Source organism: Lycorma delicatula, chromosome 2, assembly GCF_047948215.1.
Source record: "Lycorma delicatula isolate Av1 chromosome 2, ASM4794821v1, whole genome shotgun sequence".
In the NCBI taxonomy this organism is placed as follows: domain Eukaryota; kingdom Metazoa; phylum Arthropoda; class Insecta; order Hemiptera; family Fulgoridae; genus Lycorma; species Lycorma delicatula.
Genome location: NC_134456.1, coordinates 209908177 through 209929759, shown reverse-complemented (window position 1 = coordinate 209929759; position 21583 = coordinate 209908177). Strand labels below are relative to the sequence as shown.

The following is a 21583-nucleotide window of genomic DNA, read 5'->3' as shown; positions in this document are numbered from 1 at the left end:
CTAATTAACACCGTAATTTTTTGAGTATTTATTTAATAAATTCAGTAATTACAATAATTATTAAATAAATACTCAAAAAATTATGGTGTTAATTAGTCAGGTTAGCGAGCGTAGGTTAAGTTTGGTTAAATTATATTTATAAAATAAATAAATATAAATAACCATTTCTTAAAATTAATAATAAAGAGACTCAATAAAATAAATACTCAATTTTAAATAAAGCTGTAGCTGCGGTGGCTTTAATACGTAAGAACCAAAATATTAAAACAAGTCACTATTAATGAAGTAATATTACAAAAAATGGATTAATTAAAACCACTTAACGTTTAGTTATTTGCATTGAGCTGAAAAAGGTGATTTAACATCCTCAATTTTTTTTTTTTTTACAATATATTATGGAGATGATTACTAATATAAATTCTCATAAAATAAAATTATGATTTAGGTAAATATATTGTAAACAGTTTGATAATACATAAATCAATTTAGCACATATATAGTACATGATATATTACTTGAAAACTAAATTGTTTTCTTTAAAAATGTTTAAAACAGTATTTTAAAAAACTGCCATAAAAAGGAATAAAAATAGTTTAAGATACATGGTTATTGAAGATTGATATTACCCGTTAACAACAGTTAGTAATAAATCAGTACACACATATATTTCTGAAAACCAACTTACTGTAGGATAATTATAAAACTTAGGTGTATTATTTGAAAAGATTTCTAATTGTTTTGTAACAAAAACAATAGTTACCCTACTCGCAGATTGTAATAGGAACAGAAAGTAGATTTTATATCCAGTGTCTTCGGATTATAAATGTACATCTCTATGGCTTCAATATTTTTATATTGCATTTTTTATTAAGTTATAAAACAACACTATTAAAACAGATCTCTGGAAAAGTACTATATAAAGATAATGGAGTTAGTCAAAAAAATAAATTGTTGTGCTGCTAAGGTGCAGTATGTATACTAAACTAATATGTTTATATTAAGCGTAATTTTTTTCTGTAGTTTTTCTTTTATAATAACACTTCCTTTTACTATGACCAATTTTTTTTTACAAAATTTATTCCTGTTTATTATTGAACTGTTCTTGTACTTATAATTATTTAGTTAAAAATAAATTAATCAATAAGCTTACATATGACAAGATGTACTTTACAGTTTTCTGATGATGTCTAGTTATGTTCCTCTGTTGTCCAGCCTACAGTTGTTATTTTAGAATCTTCTGATAAATTTTTGCATAACCACCTCTAACAATAGTCAACAGTCTTTGATGTGAGATCATACTAAACATTTCTTCAATTGTATGTAATTTAAATTTAAGTAGACCTGTAAATAAATCATTACCTATTTACACTTAGGAATAGAAGACCATCTTCAGTTTAAAGCAGTGGTTTCCAAAGTTGTGCCCCTTGGTAGCACTGGGGAGCTGCGACTTCCTCATAAGGGTACTACAAATTATTAGAAAGTTTTATTTCCATTTTCAATTCGGTGTTATATGAAGTACATCTAGCAGAGCTAGTGTTTAACATTTAGTGGTAAATGTTTAAAATTACTTCTTTTGTCATCTAAAATTTGTTTTATCTTTACCTGACTTTTGGAAAAAATTTATTGGCTATTTTGAAAAATGTACTTAGAATTTTTATAATGGGCACCTTGAGAAAATTCGTATTCAGCAAAAGCACCAAGAATTGAAAAAGTTTGGGAATTACTGCTTTAAAGCATCGTTCACAGTGACATAGTTTATTATCTTGTGCCTCTTGTTACACATGACTATTTATGAAATTCATTCCTGAAAATAGCAATTTGTAATTATTTGACTAGAAATTTTAAGTTTTTTGTTATCAGATCCAAGCTGTGAAGAATGATAGAAAAACAGAGGTGTCTTATATTGATCTTAACATAGTTAAATGTTTTTATGAGGGACTTATTAGTTTTAGGAGACAGAGAACAATTACTGTCACTTTTAGGGCTGCTGTATATCTTAAAATCAACTTGAATATTTTTTATATTGATAATGTTGTCCTTCAGAAATGAGAAATATCTTTGTCTCTGGACATAGTTGTCCATGGTGTTTTTTGAAAATCTGGATTTTCTAAAATGCCCACGATAAGTTAACCCACCTCAGACTAAATATTTCCTGTAAATAGGCTTTGTCCTATTTTTTGGTAGTTATCACGTGCTTTTGAAAGGAGTATTATTTTGATTAAAATATTCCATGTAACTTAATATTGAAGTTATTATTTTTATTTTAAAATCCATTTCTTAACAGGTTGGCTGCTGAAAAATATTAATGTTTTCATTCTAATGCCAACTTTTTTTTGTCAGTTATTTTAAAAATACCCTTAATTACTAAAAATTGATGATATATTAGTAATTTTTATTTAATAAAAAATTAACTAGTCAGAGTGTTTCGTAGAATTTTTCACTTGATGCCAAACATTATAATCTTGAATAATTCAAGGAATTTCTAATTAACATGACAAAGATAATTTAATTTTGAACACCTTATTTCAGTATTGATTTACCTTTATGAAAAATATCAAAACATTTGCAGTACTTATTCAAATAATTTTTTGTACCAGCAAACTTGTTTCCTACTACAAGGGTAATATGCCATCATCTGATCGTGGTGATCTATTCTTGACATGAACTTGTACCTTATAATAGTGGCAGGCTTTTCCATTTCCTGGCCACTTTTTCTTCAAAAGACTCATTTTATTTTCAAATCCTGTTTTGATGTAATTGACATTATATTTATCTCACAATTTCCCTACATTCACCCCATTAAAAAACTTTAATTTATTTTCTTCTGTTTTCAATTAGGCAGCCATTACTTCCTTAGGATTATTTTTTTTAGTAACCTTCAAAGTTCTATTGCAATAGGTATTTTGGTCCAATAATTTAACAGTCAAATTAACACTATTGTAATGATTATCAAGGTACACTGCATGGACTTTACCTAAATTATCTTTGAGTAAGTAATAAACAGGCTTTTCTATATATCCTACTCTCCTGTATACATCGAAGAACCTTAATAAAGATGAAATTTTTGAATTTGTCTGCTCAGTTCAATCACCATATACAATTTTAATCTCTACTTATGGTGCTTATTTTTATATATTTAAATTGTAGACAACCTCGGCAAAACATCATTGCTTTATCTAATGACAAGTTTTTTCAACCTGGTTATAAATTTTTCATTATGATAAAAAAGTTTGACGGGCCATATTTTCCCCAGACGGTCAACAAGAGCTGTTTCAGGTGATGTAAAATAAGCAGAATTGATTCCGTTACATGTATTTTCTAGACACTGGATTATCAAATAATGGGTTTGTTGTCCAATAGTCTTTTAGAAGACTCAAAAGAAATTGTGCCAGTATGAAGTAATTGTACTAGAAAAATTTTTATTTCCTCTAGTGTAACACTATTCCACAGATTAATACAAGAATGTTAAAGAATAATATCTGAACAGCATTTTTATTAGTTCTGGTGCAGTTGATTGTAAAAAATCATCAATAATTAACTGATAAAAGTCTTATTAGCTTACCTTTTACAGGAATAGGTACCAGAATTCTCTGTTATTCTGTAAATGTAAATTTTCATAACATACCTTTGTTTTGCTATATAGTGTTGCTCAAATTTTGGGCCACACAAGCAATATAAACTGGTGGTGCTGGGGAAATTACTGGTTAACCAGAAATTAAGGTTCTCATCTTTGTTTTCAGTAGGTGAAGTTGAACCACAAGATTGGAATCGGGAATCCAGTCATCACTGTCTTTTAAAAAATGCAAAAACTCAGTAACACTTAACTTGTTATTGGAAAAAGAAATTTTACCTGTAATTGAAGAAGGCACCAATTGTAATTATTGGTAATTGTACATATATGTAATTATTCATTTTCACCAACACAATGTAATGAATTTAGAAAGAAATCCTTGAAACCACACTAAACACTATTAAAAGTAGTTATTCAATAAGGAAGCCAAGTATTAACAACTGTACACGAATGAGGCCGGAAACAAAACATGTGATGCTTATTCTAATCAGTGTGGGTGAGCGGTGCTCTCAATCAATACTCTGAATTGAGTATCAGCAGTCAGTCTGTTAAATAGATATGGATAAATGTTATTTTCTTTGTTAAAAGTTCTTACAATTAAAATACTTTTTTTGAAGTCAAATTATATAAAACTCCTCGTTAATCTGTTTATACTGAAAAAAAAAATTAGTTTTATCAGTCAAATGACAAGTCTCCATTATTGTTAAAATATAATGGCACAAAGAGAATAAAACATTTATACGAGTAGCGAAGAAAATTAATAGAGGATGTATGTTTATTTCCCAACACAACTTACGTACAGCAGCAATTTTAAAATGAAGTACTTATAGATCTACATGAATGGGTGTGTGCACCTGACATCAGAATAATCTATCAGTCAAAATTAAAAAGCAGATTTAAGAAATGACATATGAAACTTGTTCACATTAATCCTCAGTAATATAATTACTGACCATAACAGATGATGAAGTGCATGCAAGTCTTGATTGTTACCAGAATAGTTTACATCAGTAGCTTTGCAATATTAGTCTTCAGTAAGAAGATGTAGAAAGAAATCTAGATCTAGATGGATGTCTGAACAGGTATGTACTACAACCTGATCCTTACAAGAAAACAAAGTGATTTTTTTTGTTAGTGTATTCTTTTGTTATTATTTATTTCCAAATTATTTTCTCAAATGTTTGGGTACAATGGAGAATGGACAAATTTCGTTCCTTTGTTTCTCATTGTCTAATAAAATAATCATACAGTAAAGATTCTATTTATGTAGAAAAACAAATTCAAATTTGATAATTGAAAACCATCAGGTCTTAAAAAATATTTCCAGAAAAATTACTTGCTACAAAGAGCAAATAGTTCTCCATTATAATCAGTATCTGCACACAAATTCACAAGTACGTGTAAAAAAAGGTGTGATAAATAGTTGGGTAAAATTTCTCATTAGAACTACCATTCTACTTGCATGTTTATACACAGTTGTGAAGTTTTAATCTCCCTAGCTAACTTTTACGCTATTTATTGAGAGATAAAAGTTGAATTTTTTCCATACAGAGTCTTCATAAAAGAATGGTGCGGTTTCAGTAATTCATAGGAAGATTGTAGGGAAATTTCTAGATGTTATATTGGTATCCCTGAAAGCCTCCAACACAAAAGTTTGTTTATCAGCAGTTGTAACCACAACGTCAGTTCTTGTATTGTTGCAGTGAGTTACTATGTTCTCGGATAAAGACAAAGCAAAGTGTGTTTTATTGATGGTCGAATTAAAATCCTTAATTTTAGTTCGACGTGAATTCAGAAGAGATCCACCACACAAAAATAACAACACGTTGGTTCAAACAATTCGAAGAAACTGGATCGGTCAAGAAACAGAAATCAACCGGCAGACCAAGTGTACCAGACGAAACGGTTGAACTAATTAAACAATCGGCAATTAGAAGTCCATCCCCTGTCGAAGCGTCGAATTAGGTATTCCAAAATCAACAGTTCACAAAGTTTTACATAAAAAACTGAAATTACACGCTTATAAAATCCAGATACTGCAGGAATTGAAACCCGATGATGGTGTAAAACATTACAATTTCGCTATTGAAATGTTGGACAGAATAAGTGAAAACGAATCTTTTTTAGACGATATAATTTTTACAGACGAAGCTACATTCCATGTGAATGGATGTGTTAACAGACACAATTCACGAATACGGGGCTCTGAAAACCCACACGGAATTATTGAGAAACAACGCGATTCGCCTAAAGTTAATGTTTGGTGTGGTGTGATGAAAAATCGTGTAATAGGGCCTTTCTTCTTTGCTGAAAAAACAATTAATGGAGTTGTGTATCTTGACATGTTAACCGATTATTGCTTTCCTCTGGTGGATGAACTCGAAAACATTCATCAACTTCATTTCCAACAAGATGGTGCTCCCCCGCACTTCAATGCATTGGTCACGGACGCTTTGAACGAAAAATTTGGAGATCGATGGATAGGCCGACAAGGACCCATACTTTGGCCTCCAAGGAGTCCAGACCTGACACCTTGCGATTTTTTCTTGTGGGGGTACATCAAAAGCGTTGTTAAATAAAAAAACAGGATTAATGAAGCAATGACAACCATTAACGAAGAAATGTTAACTAATGTTTGGAGAGAAGTTGAGTATCGTTTGGACATTTGTCGAGCGACTAAGGGCGCACATATTGAAATTTATTAATTATGTAAAAAAAATTTGAGACGACAAATTTGAAAAATAAAAAACATAAGCTGTAACTAATTCTGTTTTAATTTAAACCATGTTCAAAACCGCACCATTCTTTTATGATAATCCTGTATAAGAATGTACTAAAAATATATTAGAATATTTTTTTTATAAATTTTATTTGGATTACTTTCCTAAACCTTCAATATATTTGAATGATATTTTTTTGATTTAACAGTAAAAATGTAAGCTGTTTGAAAGTGGGAGACCTTAATTTTTCTCTTAGTTTGAAACATTCCAACTACTATTTTATTCCACCATTGAATATGATTGATTGATTGATGATCTCCATTTTTCAAACTATAACAAGACAAAAACTTCCTAATTATTTATGGTTTCTTTTTAACCATATAATTGTTTTAAACTTTTTTTGTATACATTTTTTATAACTGATGCTCAATAATAATTTTTCCTGGAGATCTGTACTAATCCATATAAGAGATTTGTCTTTTGGCATGATTTTCTTCTGAAAATAAAGGGAGAAAGTTTCTTATAATCTGCTATAATTGTCAACATGACAGTCAGTATACTTCCTAGACCCCTAACATTTTTGTAAGTTCACTCTAAGCTTTAGTATTTAGTGGTATCCATCTTGGCATAATAAAAAATTGTTTGGTCTGCGTTTCCTACCAGCAGTAGAAGTTACTGCTGATTTTCATCGTTTTACATGCTTTTAAACACTTCTTTGACTATGGTCCATGAAATGATTTGACACTATATATATTCATTAATTTGTTTTTTATTCTTTAAAACAGATACTGGCTGGTTCTCAGTCAGGTGAGGCATTTTTCATATGCTACAAAATATTATCCATCATTAAAAATAATTTTAATTGGCTCAGCTTGTTACTGGAGGAAATAAAATAATAGTAATATTTGGTTGAACATTGAATTCATGATGTACAGAGCTCATGTACTACTCCTATCTGGGAACTTAATTTTAAAAATCGCTTTAGAGCTTGTATGCATATTAAAATTCATAGTACAGAATAAAATATTATTACAGAGTGATTGTTTGTTTTTGAATGTTTACTGTTGAATTTTGAATTACTGTCTGTGATAAATCATCACACTGAAGCAGAGAACTTAAGTCACTGATCTTAGTGGGATGTTAGAAGGACAGGGCTACTGTTTACTACAAAAAGTGTTAACATATTTCTCCCTTTGTTTTTTAGCCTGGAATGTGCACGCAGTATTAAATTTAATTTAAAATGATCTATGAGTCTATTAAAGAAGGCTTTTAACATGCAATGGGATCAAACATGAAAAATGCAGTATATTTATGAAAAAGTAATATTTTCTATTTAGTTATTAGTTTTTTGTTATAATTTTTTTGAAGTACTTTACATAAATTTATTTCTCTAAAATGCCAGGAAATATAGTAATAATTAATAAATTTTTAAAATCTGTATGTAAAATTTCATTAAGGTTTTGGTTTAATTTCTTTTAGTTTTATTGAAAGAAATTAGAGTTAATTTGGGCCTACCTCTTATAGATACATAAAAGTACATTTGTAAAATTTATTTGCTAAAAGAAAGTTATAAAAAGATTTTTCAAATTTGTTTGGCTATGGTAATATACCTTAAAAAAGTTGATTATCAAGAATTTTGAATTCTTTGTACTAAAATTCTTAAATAATTTTTAAGTGAATTGACTTACATTTTCTTGATAAGTTTTTATAAGATAATGTGAATTCATTGAAATTGATAATGTAAGACAGTTTTAGTTTTTATTATAAATTTTCATTTATTTTTTTTATTATCATGTTTTTTATACATTAGCTTTAAGGAGCATGTCTAACCAAATATTTTAATCTATTAAGGCTGTTTGTATATTTCTTGTTTGCTTTGAATTTACAATCTCATGTTGACTTCTTGAAAAAAAATGCAGATTGATTACAAGCTCTGATACTATATTTGGATGGTGGGATGTTAAAAAAATAAATTTTTTTGTGCATTGAAGTCCTTCATATTCTTGAAAAAGATGCCTAGCATTCTCACTGCATCGATGGCAACTACAATCTGGGTCTAAAAGAGTCCCGTGGTTCTCAAACATACCACATCCATCAAAAAACTAATAACCTTCCCAGAACTTTGCTTTTTGAAACTCCATCATATGAAATGAATTGAATTTTGATAAAGTCTTTCATTTAATTTGATAAGATTTTCCTAGGACTTGGCCTTTTTAGGAGTCTGAAGATATATACAAGTTCCAATTTAAAAACTACATTTTTAGTGCTGGTTGGGTTTTCCAACATTTACTAATTTCGTTGGAAGCCCATTGTTTTACTGCACTGACCAAGGCTAAACTAACTGCACATATTAATTTGGGGTTCTGAATCACTGTTACCAATATATATTTACACCTTTCATATTAAAAAAAGCTCTTTATTTCCTGAATCTCCATATAATCAGGGTAATTCTACATTATTAAGGTATGAAAAATCTGAATATACAAGGAGTATCTCTAAAGTAAAGACCGCTGGGAAATTTCTCTCCTTAAGTTTGGCAAACCTGTGTTGTTCATGGTAATATATACACTGCATTGTTTTCTGTAAGTTGTTGCATTGTATTATCTTCGATTACATGTGACTTATTATGTTATAAAATAAATAGGAAAATCTATGTTGCCGCAGACTATGAAATACATGGAGTCATATGTTTTTTAAACCATCAAAATGTTAAGCTGGCTAAAATTCATAGACAGTTAGTTGCTGTGTACAGTGATAATGTAATGAATGAAAGAATGTCTGAAAATGGTGTGAAAGGTTTAGAAATAACAGTATTAATGTGCATGATGAATGTTCAGGGAGCCCTCTATAGTGATATCTGACCTAGCCCTTCTTTTTCCTGATGTTTCAAGAGCTGTTATTGTTTAGGCTTCAGAAAGGTCTGTGCATGTTGGGTGCTGCCCGTCTTGACAGAAGTCACAAAACAATCTGAATGGGATCTGCTTTGAAATTTTTTATGTGTTACACAGAAAAAGGAAATGAGTTCCTTAATTCAATTGTTATCAGTGTTGAAACATGGATTTCATATTACATGCCAGAGAGAAAACGGCATTCAAGTGAATGGCGTAATTCTCAATCACCAACTAGACAAACAATAGTCTAGCCACAGCCATTTGGACACAAACTGATGCCCACATTCTTTTGGGATCAGTTTGGCATACTACTAATTGATTTCATGCCAAATGGAATGAATAAAAATGCAGAAGCCTACTGCGAAACTAACTTAAGTTATGGCATGCCATTCAAAATCAGCAACGTGGGCGGCTGACCGACTGCATCGTCCTGCTGCACGATAATGCCCATCTACATGTTGCAAGTCTGACATGTGATTTTCTGAGAAAATTGGATAGGAAATTTACAATCGCCCACCATATAGTCTGGACTTAGCTCCTTCTGATTACCATTTGTTTGGGAAATGAAAGAATTTTTGAGTGTTAAGCAGTTTGCGAGTGACAATGAACTTAAAAATGCTGTTAATCAGAGGCTAAATGGACTGGCGGCAGAAGAATATGATGAGGGTATATTGAAGCTGGTGTATCGCTACGATAAATACTTTAATTCATGTGGCGATTATGTAGAGAAGTAGTAAAAGGTATGTAATTTAAGAGAAATAAAAAATATTTATAAAGTTTTCAGAATAAATTTTTTTACAATTAAATGGTCTTTACTTTAGAGATAACCTCTCATAATTTATGGTACTTCTAAACTTGCTAAGAATCACATTTTAATGAATTAAGCGCCTTAAGCTATGCTTGAATAAAAAAAAGGTTTGCAATCAATCGTCCAGACAGACCAGGGTTGGTTAAGGTTATATATTGATACTATCTCCAGACTGCAGGCACATGTAAGAATTGCAATTTTCTCAGCCTGGAAGACTGGTATATGATTCACAAAGAATTGGCAAATATATTCTTAAAGAATTCAGATTCTTAACCTAAATTAAATTTAAAATAGATGTGACTATGATCTTTAATTCAACACTGAATCTACAGTTCTTTAATTACACACTGATCAAATCAAATTGCTCAGAAACATGATATGATAGATCTAATACTTTTCATCTCAAGCATTAAACTATAATTCATTCTGACATCAAATAATATACAGTTATTGAATAAAGAAAATCAAGTGTTGATTCATCAATGTAATTTGCCTTTGTAAATTTCTATCAAACATAATGAGAGTTGGAATATGTCTCCACAAGTAACTGCCTTCATGAAAAATTTTGCCAGTTGCTATAGTTCTGAAGCAGGTGGAAGTTCCTTAGTATCCAAATGTATGTAAATTGAACTATCTTTTAACTACTACTATCAGAAACTGAGATGACTTCTACATCATTTTATCCCTGGAACACAAAGGCTAGCATTTAAGACTCTCACAAGTTGTTCATGTGTTGTGTTCTTTGTGAAATCACGAATAGTAGTTTGAAGTTCTTGGAGGCTGAAGAAGTTTTCTTGATAAACTTGAGAAGTAAAAATTGGCTGAGTTTAAGTCTGACTGAATTGTTTCTAAGGACACCCCTAAGCCTTTATACATGATTTGATTTCCAATCTCTTGCAGTAATTCATGGACTGAGCACACCATACTGAGTGTATGTGTAGTTGTACCATGATGTTGATCCAAGAATTTTTGATTTCATCATCAGTTAGCTCTCCCATGAACTGGTGAATGATCCACAATGAAGAAGTCAATTTATTGTTTCTATGAAGAATATTGGGTCAATTGTTTTTCTCTTTTCTTTTTCTGTTTAGCCTCCACAACCACCGCAAGGTATTACTTCAGAGGATGATATGTATGAATGTAAATGAAGTGTAGTCTTGTACAGTCTCAGGTCAACCATGCCTGAGATGTTTGGTTAATTAAAACCAAACCACCAAAGAACATTAGTGATGATCACCATCCATGATCTAGTATTCAAATCCGTATAAAAGTAACTGCCTTTACTAGGATTTGAACCTTAGAACTCAACTTTGAAATCAGCTGATTTGTGATGATGACTTTACCACTAGACCAACCTGGTGAAACAACCGTTTTTCTCCTGGATATTGCAGTCCACACTTTTCTGGTCATATAAAGAAATTTAATACATGATATGTGTATTGTCAACAGATAGTAAACGTGAGTTCTGTGCATGATCATTCTCTGATAAATGAACCATTCTAAACCATCAGTTTAGAAAACATACTCCAAAATAAAGTCAGAATTGTCTGCTAGAAACTGTTGAAACCATTCAAAGTATTGAATTTGCTTTCTACAGTCTGAAGAAACTTTTGAACCACTTTTACTGTATATAGAATGAGACTTAGCTTCTTATCAACCACCTTGTGTGAGTTGCAAGACTGATTTTTTTTTTTATCATGCAACTTTTGCATGGACTTCTTGGGATGCGTAGCAGCTGATATGTCTTTGCAGTTTTTCTTGATCAAATACTGATGATCTGCTCCTTCATTCACTCTCCTTTACTAATTCCATTTCCTTAATTTCTTGATTAGCGCTGTTACTCTGTGTCAATTAGGAGTTGGTGTACCTGGAAATAAAATGGAAAACTGATCACTATCTGTGTGAACTTACCATGATCATGGAAGATGAAAATGATTGATTGTATTAAAGTTCATACCATTCTGAACACACACGGAAAGACACAGTCTCAAATGTTCAGTACTCAAAGAACCAGATACACTTCATTTCAAAATCACCAGCCTGATTAGCTTGCAGCATTACCAAATACATACAAGAGAGGATTACCAATCTTTACAGAAAATATTACTTGCAGCATACTGAATACAATCTCTCAACATATAATCATGTTTATATACTTTTCAAACGCCCTGTAGAAAGGAATAGTATGAAAGAAAATTAACAAAGATATTGTTCTTATGAACAAGAATATAGCTATTATTATTTTGATATCACATAAAACTGCAAGCTGTAACGTTTCATTTGATATAAAAAAAAAAAAATCTAATCCATTGGATATAAACAAATTGCAGAGATATTTAACTTCCAATGTGGGTCCAACTGACTAATTTATGTTTAGGTATATTCTGCAGATCACATAATTATGGGATGGACAGAATTGTTTTTTGGAGCCCTGAACATGTTCTCAGATTGTTCTTTAATTAATGGAGATAAATCATCTTTCAATGCAGTATTTATTAGAACTGGCAATGTAAAATCACTGATTAGTATTAGTGTATACTAATTGAGAGTAAGTGCTGATATCTCATAAGGGATTGTGGTTTGGGATGGGCACATATGTCTGGAGGGTGGATAAAGCTTTTCCCTGGTAGAGGCTGTTTTTTCTTTGCTACAATTCCAAAATAGATTGTCCACTTTCAGGTTTACATCTTTTCTGTATCTTTGAGATCCTTTCTTTTCCATTTTTGTTTATGTGGATGGTCCATGGAAAGAATGCCCAAACCACTTTAGTAATTACTTTGTTGGTTTTATCCGCTAAATAGTGCATGTAAATTGATCCAGGGATTTTGTTTCTTACCCAGTACTTATACAATAGACCTAATAGTTGAGGTACTGTTAGATAAATCTGGACCTTCTAGAATACAGATATGCGTGAATGTTAAGGAGAGGGCTGACCAGCCAGTATGAATTATGACTATCTGGGCAATAGGATTGGCCTGTGAGAATAGATGGTTGAGAAACAACAGATTTTGCTTACATCATTTCTGGGAGATATTTATTTGTTATACATATAATTATTAGTTGATGATGCTAATGAAAATTTTGTAATACCTAGTTACTGTTTGTGATAGTATAAATTAAATTCTGACAGATTCATGTCTAATATAAATTTGATTTTTAAGATTAGTTTTCACATTACTAGTATAGCCATTTAAACAATTACTTTGTAATAAAAAAATAAAACAAATACTCCACCTAAATGTGTGCATGTAGCTGATTTTACTTCTGGTTTTCTAACATTTCAGGCAGAAACTTGTGTTAATGAGATTGTCTCATCTCTGTTATTAGTTCTTTCTTATCTTGTTAGAAACTGGAAGCTTTAACCTTAACTTCACTGTATCCAGTAGTCTTTATATACAATATCTGGGTAGTCTACTATCCGGTACATCTAATGATGTACCAACTACATTCGATGAATGGCAGATTTTCTCTTATTCAAGGTGATATCACTTTGATAAGTAAGTGAAATTTGTGAATCTCAGTCTGTCAAATGTTTCAAATAACATTAATTTAGTTTTGACTTACATACAACATATACATACCAAAAATTTCATAAACAGAAATATTCATTCTACAGAATAAACTTTCTACAATTTCTTATATGCTATTACTTGAAATATAATCTTTTTGTGATACTTTTCGTATTTATTTATCTAAAAAGCTAATTAGAGAAGAGAGTTGGATTCAGGATGGTAAAGTCCTAGCCTGAGAATAATCAGATAGTCAGAGCTGTGTCAAAATAAGATTTTTAAGATTATATAGTTTTGAGAAAGAAGTAAAGTACAACAGGGAAGACTAATGTAACATTCCTTTTCATTTCGCTGTTACAATGTGGGTTGCAGAAAAGAGTGAGGAACAGAACAAAGTCACACAAGTCGTATGATGTTTACAGAAGATTTATATACCTAAGTGAAAGCGAAAAGAGAAGGTAGAGACTACATTAAAAAAATATGGGATGGAATTAGCAAGGAGAAGAGTAAAATGATAGCAGTACAGAGATGTAGGGAAGAATGGGGAGACTGAATAATATTAATCAGAAAGTGCTGCAAAAGGAAGTAAAGTTCATCTGTTAAGGAACTGTTTTCTTAGAGGATAGAAGTTAGAAAAGATATTAAGTACAAGTGTGCAGAAAGAAAGTTGGGTCTTCTATAATACCAGAATTTTACCTAGGGTAAAATTTATAGGGCTTATTTTATGCCCTATGTGAAATAAAATGTCATAAAATTTATTTGTGGACATGTGTTGAGTGTGAGGAAAGATGGTATATGAAATAAGAGAAATATTTGAGCATAGCAGAAGGCCTGACCCATGTGAACCTAGTAAAGGTAGAAGGTGATATCAAATAAGCATTTTGACTGACATTGCCAAGGATTATTAGATTAACACTGATGCTTTTACATTTTATGTTGTATGGTTACTGTTTTTATGGTGCCGTACAGTTGATTTTGTTTACAATTATGTTATTTTAATAATCTTATTAGTAGAATTAAATATGTAAATCATACTTTGAATGAGTTATTGTATTCAGAAAATGCTAATTATTCAATTATTGTTGATACTATATTGATAAAAAAATAATTTTTAATCTACTTCAATAAACTACTTCAAAAGTATTTCTCCTGAAGTGCAAAAGTTGTAATTCATATTATTGTAGTGATAAATTATGTACATAACCAACAATTATAAAATCTGTTCTGTGATTATTTTCCAAACTATATCTAAAAAAATTAATAAATGTAAAAAAAAATTACATTTCATGTAGGACCATCAGCACCAAAACTTTATTGGCACCCTTAAAAGAAGATGGGGCACAAGGTGAATAAGCAAGTTCATTTTCACAGGGGACTAGGAAAGTTTTGTAATATGGGGGAACAGATATCACAGACGGTTACAAGTTAGTGTGTGTTTAGACAGGTCCTGACTTGCACTGTAGCCAGCCTAGTCACTGTCTCAGGGTTATTTGCTTTTTAGCTGTGTTAGTGAAAAGAGGTGGTGATATCATCATGATTGAAAACAGTAAACCGGGGAGTTTTGCGCTATAATTTTGAACGTATGTTAAGTGTTGATCATTGTTTAGAGGAAATAACTCCTGTGCTTGGAGAAGATTGACCTCATCATACAAAAATATTTAGGTGGTACTGAGAGTTTGAAAGAGGAATTTTTGGCCTTGAGGGCACTGCAAGATCAGGGTGACTGTCTTTGTCTGTAACTGAGGGAAAAATTGCTGCAGATGAAAAGTGCTTGACACAGACAGGTTTGTGACCCATCACCAAATAGAGATGTACAAGCACCAAGAGAATGAATTCACCAGTATTTCTTGCTATTCTGCGAGAACATCTTCAAGTTAGAAAGCTTTGTATCCTTAGGATGCTGATAACTTGATCTACAATCAGATAGCATGTTGCATTTCATGATGCCATGAGTTGCTGAAAATGTTTGAAAATGGGAAATCTCTGCATGTGAACGGTATTGACAGGTGATGAAACTTGGCTGTATTATCATGATGTCTTGACTAAGGGTTAGAACAAAGTATGGGTGTTCGAAGATAAAGAGATAAGTTTGATCCGTGTGACTTGCCGCTGTTTTTCCCAGGTGAAGAACAGCCTGAAAGGAAGGAATTTTACAAGTGATGATGATCTCCTAAAGGCTTGGGACAAGGCTTGGCCCAGATCTCCAACGAAACATGGCAGGGTTTCTTTGAAGACTGGTTTTGAAGGATGGAGAAGTTTGTAATGTGTGGTGGAAATTATTTTGAAAAATTGTAAAAAATATAGTCCCAGTGCAAAACTTTCCTAGTGATCTTTGTATTTTATGTTTTTATACAATAAATATAACTGTTACAATACATATGATTTAAGTGTTGACAGACACTTAAAATATAATTTACTATGGTTCTGTAATTAGTTAATAAATTATAATTTTTTTTAATGATATAACTTCATTTTAAAGCATCCTTGGTTTTCTTTTTAATGCCGTAATGAATTATCAGAATTTATATTTCCATTACTACCACATATCTTGTATATGCTAAAACCTGAAGTTGAGTACTGTGTGTCCTTGAGTATTGTGTGACTAAAAGCAATAGAAAACTATTTTCTCAGAGAAATATCTTCCTAATTTATATTTTTTTTTAGTGTTATGTTATTCTCCTGAATGAAATACATGTAAATATATTTCATTCATAGATAGCATGTTTCCCAATCAGATTTCAGACTGAACACTACTCAAGTCATCAGAAAATATAAAAATTTTATACTCTACATTCTTCAAGTTGGAATGTGATAAAACTTATGAAAGGGCAGCAGGCTAGATAATTGAATGATAGATTGGTAGGTTAAAATTACAAATACCAAAACCTATTGAAATAAAATAAAAAATGAGCAAGTTTTTTAATCAGAATACAGAGGTTTGATGACCAGTCCAAGAGAAGAGTTTAAATGTGTTAAAACATTATGTTTTAAGTGTTAATAACACTTAAAAGTGTAATTAATATTTTTATTTCAATTTTAACTATTTAGAACAGAGTTGTATTTTTTATGTTTTCAGTGTTTGTTTTCATTCATGAATTACAATTACATTTTTTTTTAATATTGTACGAGTTGGTTTTGTTTTTCTGTCCATTAAGTCGTTCTATTTTTATTTATTTTATTAAATCTATTGTTGATGATTATTTTGCAAGAAAAAATGTGTATCTAGCTGTAGATTTTTATTTTTTAAACAACAATTTTTGAGTATTTCTCTTTGTTTTTCTATTTCAGCATCCAGTTAGTATAATTATTAGTTTTTATTTTCAAATAAATTTTTATTTCATATATGTATTCAAGTACATATATTATGTCCTAATCATAAAACAAATCTAAAACCTAACATCAATTAATTTTATAAATAAATTTCATATCATTAACAAATATTTAAACTTGAAAATATTAAGTGAACTAGTTAAATGTTGTCACTGTGAAATAATTTCACATGAAATAAAAGTTTTTAAGTCATTGGGCTGCTACTTTGCTGAATTCACCTAAGTCACAAAACTGTTTAATACAAAAAAAACAATGGTTCAAAATAGATGGAAATAAACTTACAAAATTTAATGGAATATGTAATCTTAATTTCAAAAAATGCTACTACTATAATAATAAATTTGTTTTTAAGAAATCAAATATAAATATTTAAATAAAACATATGTGTATACAAATACTAGTATTTGTATTGGGTAGTGCAACTCCATCATACTTTCACCTCTTAAATGCTGTAGTAACCTTTAATGGTAGAATCATAATTTACACCACACAAAGGTATGGGAGTAAACACTACTTTGCTGTAATTATTAACATATAGTTACACATTTTCAGTATGATAAATGAATGAATAATTTATCGTTATTTAAATGATAAATTTAAAATGTTAAATTTTCTGAAAATAATAAGCTTATAAAATAATCTAAGAAAATTGGTCAAGAAATACAAGCATGGATAGAATCCAAAATTATGTTGTCAGGGAAGACAAAACAGGATTTTGTAATGGATTGGTTATGGAGGAGAGCTTTGAGTTTGGCACAGATACCAATTGTAAATTAACTATTTCCTCAGATGAGTTCTAGACACAAGACTAAATGAAAAGAGAGCATGAAGTGGAAAAGTAGAAGAGGCATATGGGTAGAGTAACTAGCAGAAAAGGTAAAAAAAGTAAGGGATTTTCATAGAAGAGAGGACTGCACAGTGAATTGCAAAGGCCTACAGCAAAATAGATAGGAAAATAACAATTGATCATCTTGTGAGCATTTTTTTAAATTGAAATTATCTGACAGGTGGATACTGAAATGCATTATTCTACTAATCCAGATGTGTATGGATGTTAGTTGTTTTACATTTTTAAGTTAGAATTAGTGCTATTTCAATTAATTATTAAACAATTTCTACTGTACTTTCATTTTGAATGTTTCATGATTATTTTGTGAAATTAGATAATTGCCAGCAATGAATCCAACACTTTTACAGAGTATCAGGTAAAAACTTTGAACTCCACATGTAAATTATGAAATTGTTTTAATATTTTGAAAAAATCTGGTTTTAAAAATCTCTTATTTGTCCAGTTATTAGAATATAACTCCTATTAAAGAATTCTGTAATTAGTTACTAGCATTTCATTGTAAAATAAATTTTTATTTCTTTATGATTAAACCTTTATGATAAATGTTTGTATATAGACACTGTACTTAAAGCATAGGTTTATTCAAAAAAAGGAAGTAATTATTTATTGAAAACATTAACTTTTCTGGGAACTACTACAAATACCCTCTGTTGTACTTCACATAAACAACTACATAAACTCTTACCCTCTTACATTAACAACTACCTTTATTGTGGTGGTAATATAAATTATGTTTATCAGATTTATTTTACTCAATAATTTATTTTGATGAATAATATAACATTCGTGATATTACTCAATTACTCATGTTTGTCCCAAAAAACTGGAATAAAGAATTAACTTTTTTCAAAATACAATTTTCTACATATTTCACTTGTTCATCAATCTAAATTTAATAACATGACATGAACATTACAAACTTTATTTTGCTGCCATTGAAATATGGCAAATGTTAGTTGCATTTGCATAAGCGACTCTTGTAATGTAATTATTTTAATTTTAATTATTGTAAATTATTTTATTTGAATCAATTAAAAACATTGATTAATTCATACAATTACATTAGAATAAGATTAAACGTTTGAAGTTTCTAGCATTTGAATTTCGTTTTCAATGGTAGTTTGCAGCGCTTCCAACGAACTGGTGATAATTTACGAGAAAATCGCAGAAACAAATTTTTTGCTATTTTTTAAAAATGTATTAATGAACGTTGCTTTTATTCCAATAAGTTGTAATATTATTATAATTATTATTACTTTACTTAAAAGTTAACATACATTTTTTACATCTGTTGATGCTAAACCTTTCTTAGAATGTTCTTAATTTTATCATAATGGCAGTGTAGAAGTCAATTGCCGTTTGTACACTGAATGTGGTAGTATAGGATTTTACGTTGCCATTTGATTGTGCTGTGATTGTTGCAGCAGTAGGAGTACGTTTTTTTAGAAAATTTGTTCACTTAAATATCATTAAAAAAACTACCTCATTAAGAAATATAATTATTAAATTTAATCATTTTATTGTTATATAAAACGAAAATGAGATCAGGAGATTACGATTTTAGAAGCAAAGCTGATGATCCTCCAAATTCGAGATTGTTTATTATATGTAGTAAATCTTTGACAGAAGAGGACTTCAAAAATGCTTTTGATAAATTTGGAACTATAGAAGAAGTATGGATTGTTAGAGAACGGCAAACAGGAGATCCTAAAGGTAATAATTAAAAGAAAAGTAAATTTTAGAAAATTTTTGATTATGAAAGTCCATTTTAAGATTTTAGTATTTCGTTTATCCGCATGATTGAACCGAAGGTATTTGTTCGGTTTGATTAAAATGTGTTGTGTGATTTTTAAAAAATATTAGTTCGATTGTTGGTTCACTCGTTGAATGTGTGTTTTTTGCGCCAAATATATTTAGTAAACATTAGAATCAGTCTTTAACCGAGTTGCCAAAGTTCTTAGTTTTTGCTTTTTCCTTAAGAGTTAGGTTGACATGAAATCTGCTATATTGGTTAGTTAATTGATTGTTAGCACAATAATTACTTTAAAATTTTTGTTTCTAAACATAGAAACTACAATGATCTTTGCAGAAAAGTTAGTCACTATTATCTTAATTTCAAAGTTTTTAAATTTTGTTTTAACATTTTGGGTCCTGCATGTTTTTTTGTACAAATGTGGCTGAATCACATGGGTATCACCATCAGTGATACACTGCAGGGTAATTTTTAACCCATGATATCACTGGTTATATACAGAACCAATTTTTCTTAAATAGGGTTTTTACCAACAGGATCAAAACATTAACTTTGTAGTGTTATATTTGGACTAGGAAAGATTGTCTCATTATTGTAACTGGCATATGTCTTATTTGAGAATAAGTTAAAAAGTAAAATAAATATAGAAAGTAAATATGTAAATATAAAAGTAAAAGTAAAATATTTTTATAAAAGTAAATTATTGTAAAGTATCAGTAAAACAACATATTGTAGACTAACAAGTAAATTGAGGTTATATCAATTATTTCTTCCTCCAATTTAGTGTGTTTTGTTGAAACACTCCATACAAAAGTAGGAGGTTCCCTTTACATTTGTCATAAAATGTAGAAACTTGCTTTGCATTTATTTTGGTGTAAGAATGGTCCTTTACACAAGCAAACATGTTATAGCAACCACTGCAAAATCTCCTTTTTAGTTGCCCATTCTAAAACCTGACAGATTTTACAGGTTTGGGTTTGGATGGACCACTTGTGCACTTTGAGGTTGAGACAGGAGTAAGTAGGCTTACCTACCTACTTTAGCTCCAGTTAGTGACCCAATGAGAGCTTTTCAGAACTCAGCATTTTTTTTACCAGTATTCTCCTTAAAAATAGCCAAGGTATTTACCAAAGATGTACTCAAAAGAAGTTAGAAAGCAATTTTGTGTAACCATCTGGTGGTTCTGATACACACAACTTTTTTGAGGCAATTGTATGCTAAAATCACCCTTGGATAATAACTTGTAGGAGATAGTAAGTTGTCCTCTTTTTCTATTTACTTTTCCACCAGGGGCCATATCAAGTGTCTGTACTATTCTTTTATCTCTCCATGCAGCCACTACAATACCATCACTTTTTTCTTAATGTTCCTATGATATATGTCTTAGTAAAGGTTTTTTTGCAGATAAAACATTTATACAGAAGTTGTCAACTACTAGTGTTCTACCTTTATCCAGATAATTTTCCATAAGATTGAAACAAACTTTGTTTGATAATCTTTCTTTTGGTGCAGATTCAATTATTTTGCCTTCATAAATGTGAAATGTTTAAGTTATCCTGACTCATCGCATAATTTGAACGAACATTTTTATGCCATATTTTGAAGCTTTATCTTTGATATACTGTTTTATTGATAGGTGTCCTCAAATTGCTATCATAGATTCGTCCATTACAACCCATTCACCTGGATGTTTACTACTCTTAAATTTGTCTCCCGTAACCTTACTTATGTAATTTTTCGTGTGGTGGAGCATCCTCATTATTGGCAAAATGGATAAATATGATTGTCTTGAAATCTATTCCTTGGCATTAGCGGTGGGACAAACCCATTCTTATACCTTTTGGCCCCAGTGCCTTATTTTAGAATATTTTACCATACCCATATACATTACATTTCTTAAAAAGTCATTTCTACTAACCATCCATAAACTGGTAACCATCCATTTTTCTTAAGACTATCCTCATGGTTTGTTTCGCAGACCAATAAATCCATGATTTCATCATCAAGGAACAAGCAGTATGCTATTGTAGGCATAAGATTTTCTTCATCAAATGAATAAATTGAAACATTTCCAGTATATTGAAAGTTTTGTCTGTTATTACCTCTGGTAGCGTTCCACTCTTCATTAACCTTAGGTTGGCATTGATTTCC

The 21583-nt window shown here is 30.3% G+C and overlaps 1 protein-coding gene across 4 annotated transcripts in view; it reads left to right on the top strand.

The window, feature by feature from the left end:
- Positions 1–19028: 19028 nt before the first annotated feature.
- The window catches only part of LOC142319627 (RNA-binding protein 45), a 50468-nt gene continuing 47913 nt past the window's right edge, over positions 19029–21583 (top strand). For all 4 annotated transcript variants that reach the window (XM_075357128.1, XM_075357131.1, XM_075357130.1 and 1 more), the window contains exon 1: positions 19029–19392. In XM_075357128.1, the coding sequence (XP_075213243.1) occupies positions 19218–19392 (175 nt within the window). In that variant the 5' untranslated portion in view covers positions 19029–19217. The remainder of the gene's footprint in view (positions 19393–21583) is intronic.